This window comes from Thalassophryne amazonica, chromosome 14 (assembly GCF_902500255.1).
Source record: "Thalassophryne amazonica chromosome 14, fThaAma1.1, whole genome shotgun sequence".
NCBI classification, from domain to species: Eukaryota; Metazoa; Chordata; class Actinopteri; order Batrachoidiformes; family Batrachoididae; genus Thalassophryne; species Thalassophryne amazonica.
This window is the reverse complement of record NC_047116.1, coordinates 55,411,307-55,416,093: the sequence shown is the minus strand read 5'-3', so window position 1 is coordinate 55,416,093 and position 4,787 is coordinate 55,411,307. Positions and strand designations below refer to the sequence as shown.

The 4,787-nt window shown below is 35.7% G+C and overlaps 1 protein-coding gene across 1 annotated transcript; it reads left to right on the top strand.

Annotated features, from left to right (window-relative positions):
* The first annotated feature begins 2,058 nt into the window (after positions 1–2,058).
* LOC117524275 (olfactory receptor 49-like) lies at positions 2,059–3,015 on the top strand. Its single transcript, XM_034186044.1, has one exon. It carries the CDS (start codon positions 2,059–2,061, stop codon positions 3,013–3,015), a length of 957 nt encoding a protein of 318 aa, XP_034041935.1.
* Positions 3,016–4,787: the final 1,772 nt, after the last annotated feature.

Here is a 4,787-nt window from a genome sequence, read left to right as displayed (position 1 = left end):
TATGGGCAAAACTGGTCAACAGGTGCGCCAAGCTTGTGGCATCATATTCAAGAAGACTAGAGGCTGCATTTGCTGCCAAAGGTGCATCAACAAAGTATTGAGCAAAAGGCATGAAAACCTACGTACATGTGATTTCTTAGTTTTTTTATACATTTGCAAAAATTTAAAAAAAAAATAATGTTTTCTGTTGTTATGGGGTGTTGTGAGTAAATCTTTGATGGGGAAAATTTGAATTTACTCCATTTTAAGATAAGGCTGTTACATATCAAAATGTGGAAAAAGTCAAGTGGTGTGAATACTCTCTGGATGCACTGTAAATAGATGTGTACTTCCACATCTGCTGGACTGGTTGTCTGCCTGGGGTGTTTGCCATCCAAGACCTGGGGGGGGTTCCCATGGATTGGTGAACTCGACACTAGCACGTTCTCCCAGGCTAGACTTGGAATAATTATATTTTCGATATTTTTGTTGAATGCATGACGGATGGGCTGATATCTGTTTAATTTTTTATTTTATTTGTTCTGATGAAAATTGTCATTGGCTTTTATTTCAAGTTATATTGTGGTGGTGGAAACCCCAGTATTTGGAAAAGGCCAATGGGAACACAACGGTTTCACCTTGCTTCAGCAGATCAGTGGGTAATTTGAAAATGTGGGACTGTACCAATTGTCTGCAGTTGTGTGGTGGACATGGCAATGAAGAGATCTGAAAATGACTGTGCACCAATGCTCCCCATCAGGTTGGATGGGGAGCATTGAGCTTGAGCTTGAGAGGTGATGCAAAGAGGAATGGGCAAAACTGGCCAAAGACAGGTGCGCCAAGCTTGTGGCATCATATTCAAGAAGACTAGAGGCTGCATTTGCTGCCAAAGGTGCATCAACAAAGTACTGAGCAAATGGTGTGAATACCTATGCACATGTGATTTATTAGTTTTTTTGTTTGTTTGTATTTTAATACATTTGCAAAAATTAAAAAAAATAGTTTTCTGTTGTGATGGGGTGTTGTGTGTAGATGTTTGAAGGGGAAAAATGAATTTACTCCATTTAAAGACAAGGCTGTAACATAACAAAATGTGGAAAAAGTCATAAATACTCTCTGGATGCACTGTAGTGGAGGTGAGGTTGGACTGGTTGTCTGCCTGGGGTGTTTGCCATCCAAGACCTGGGCGGGGGGTTCCATGGATTGGTGAGCGCGACACTAGCACATGCTCCCAGACTAGACTTGGGATAAATATATTCTAGTTATTTGTGTTGAATTCATGACTGATGGACTATCAACTAGTTGTTTCATATTTTATTTTATTGTTCTCATGAAAATTGTTGACGGCTCTCAAAATTTCAACTTATGTGGATCTGTCTTTGTTGGATATTTGGTTTTTGCTGGTTTTGCTTTACCTTGGTGGTGGGCACCCCAGTATTTGGAAAAGGCCAATGGGAAGACAGCAGTTTCACCTTGCTGCAGCAGATCAATGGGAAATTTGAAAATGTGGGATTGTACCAATTGTCTGCCAGAGTGGTTGTTATCCAGGACCTGCAGTGGTGTGGTGGACATGGGAATGCTCAGGATCAGTGCATACACCTGGTCCTTATGCCTGGCATATCATGTGTCTTTGTGAGAAAAGAGGTAATACATTTTTGTGAAATTCAGATAATATTTTAAAAACCAATTTGGTATTTTTCATTCTGCATAGGAAACATGTAGCAACTGAACACAACTCATCCAAAAAAACTGTCCCCCTCAGGAACAATAGATGTTTTACTGAAGGGTCGAGCCATAACTTAACATGTTATAAGATTAAAAAAATGTCTGTCTTCTAATTACATCATAAACTCCCTGTGATTGGTGTAATTCAGTCCCAAAACTCTCCTGTTGTTGTTAGAAATAGGACTGACATTGAGGAACAGACGTCACACACTGACACACAGCACAGACTGTTCACTTCTCTGTCACAACTTACAGGTTTTATGGAATGTTCCATTTCGCTTCACTGTATGTTTAAGCTTATATTTTAAGAGGTCTTTTATTTTGATTCTTATTTTGAAAAGAAACTTCAGTCACATGTGGAATGTTTCAGCCAGAACAATTTTTACACTTTCAGGTTTTAATTTCACATTTGAAGAGAAAATTGTCCTCTTCTTGTTTTCTTTGTTGTGGTATTTATTGATTCTGTTGTTAAATGGCAGTATTATTATTGCCACCATTATGGATAAAAACCTCCATGAGCCCATGTATATCATCTTGTGTAATTTTTGCATTAATACACTTTATGGCACAGTTGGGTTTTATCCTAAATTCCTTTTGGACCTTCTGTCTTCTCATGTCATTTCATATGCTGGATGTATGTTACAGGGTTTTGTAATACATTCAGCAATAATGGCTGACTTTTCCATCCTCACCCTGATGGCGTACGACAGATATGTGGCTATATGTCGACCTCTGCAGTACCATTCCTTCATGACAAAACAGAGAGTCTCTGTCTTTGTGTTTTTCTCCTGGCTGATACCACTTTGTTGTATGCTTATGAACACTGTGACATTATTGGGATCACAGTTGTGTGGTTCTCACATAAATAGAATATACTGTGTTAACTGGATGATTGCTTCTCTTGCTTGTTCACCTCCGAAAGCAAATATTGCTTCAGGATATTTTAATATTCTTTTTTATTTGGGCCATGTTGGGTTTATTTTGTGGTCTTATGTTTACCTGATCAGAACATGTTTATCATCCAAAAACAGCCGGAGCAGGTTTATGCAGACATGTTTGCCACATTTAATCTGTCTCTTTATTTTTTTGTTTTCTCTGCTTTTAGATTTATTTTACATGAGGTTTGGTTCAAAGGATTTAGCTCAAGATCTCGCTAACTTAATGACAATGGAATTTCTCTTTATTCCACCAGTAGTTTACCCACTTATATATGGGCTCAAACTCACCAAAATACGCAAGAAATGTGTGCATTATTTCTATATTGTAATTAAAAAGGAAAAATGGAGAGTTCAAAATGGTTGTGAGTTTTAAATGTAGAAAATGATTTTGGGAAGAAATCTTTGCAAACCTGTTGAAAAGAAATTGAAAGTGATAAAGATCTCAGAATATTATGCTCAAGTTGGTATCAAATTTGACTCCTTTTTGTAAATGCTCTGATCAACAAATACAATTTTCTACGAATGAGGAACTATGTGAGTGTTGAAGCACTTTTACAGTATTTTCTGATATTATATGTCATGCATCTTGTACTGGTTTATAGTGATCTACATTTGAAATTAATCCTTTATGGAAAATCTTGTCATGAAGGCAACAGAGTGTACTTACTGTCGAGATACTGCAGCTGTTATATTGTGCAAGGTCAGGAAGAAAAAAATTCCCGTTGTGATACTGTGATGAACATAATGACTTCTGAATTATGATGTGGCCTAATGAACAAAAATATCATGCTTTACACTGAATTGCATGAAAATAAACAAAACCAATGAAAGTACAGAAAAACACACACACACTCTGCAGTGATTTTGTGGCCCTTTATTTACTGGAATGGGCACTCAGAGATGGGCACAGATCTGTACAAATTACTTCTTTGTGATTGCCATAATATTTGGTTCTGGGTGGTTTTGACATTTGATCCATTCTCTCCAAAGGTGAACCATTTTATCTTTCACAGACACATTACCCATGAATTGTCCATATTGGCTCTCACCTGTTATACACTTAGGAACTTAATTTTGACCTGTGAAGGTCACCCAAACTCAACATTCATGCAACCAAGACAAAGATGATATGTGACTTCATATAAACTGAAAAAAAATAAAATACTGTACAACCTCAATTTACATGAGGTTGGTCGGGTTATCAGGACACATGAAGAGTAAGTCAAAGATTATCAGAGATTAAGTTTGCATATATATATATATATATATATATATATATATATATATATATATATATATATTAGCATATACCTATAAATGATACGCCAATATGATTGGATAAAACACTAAAGAATAAATAGCAATACACCTTTCTGATATTTTTTGTGGACCGGTAATATTTTTCATACCACCCGAGTAAAACCCAAAAAATGAATGTCGCCTTGGTAATCAGCCAGTCCATACATATGTTGTGACATCACGGCACGTGCAATTGTTGTTGTTTACTCAGATGACACGATGGCCACCATGGTCAATGTGTAATTTAATACACCTGTTTCTGTTCTATTCAATGACATTATCAATTGAATGTGTTTGCCATAGATATTTTCAATGTCTTATTACAACTGTTTAGAAATGTTCGATTTAATAAAATTCTGATTACAATTGACACAGCATTTATTACTATTGCCTTTAAAGCACGTGTATGATAAAATCATTATCAAGTTGTTCACTAATGAATATGGCTTTGTACCCCTTCAGAAAACCATACAACATTTATCATTTATAGGTATATGATAAAATCATTATCAAGTTGTTCACCAATGAATATGGCTCTATACACCCTGAAGAAAACCATACAGCCTGAGGCCAAAGGTGTATGGTGTATGGTTTTCTTCAGGGTGTAAAAAGCCATATTCACTGGTGAACAACTTGATAACTGATAATATATATATATATATATATATATATATATATATATATATATATATATATATATATATATATATATCACAGATAACCAAAAAATTAACTTCCATAACAGATAATCAGATAACTGAAAAGTTATCTTTGATAAACATAAACCACCCAAAAATGTGTCGGAAGTTACAGATAATCGATAACCGATGAATTCCAGTATTGTCT

Coding starts and splice junctions, on each gene's coding strand:
- LOC117524275 (XM_034186044.1), top strand. CDS start 2,059: ATGTGGAATGTTTCAGCCAGAACAATTTTTACACTTTCAGGTTTTAAT.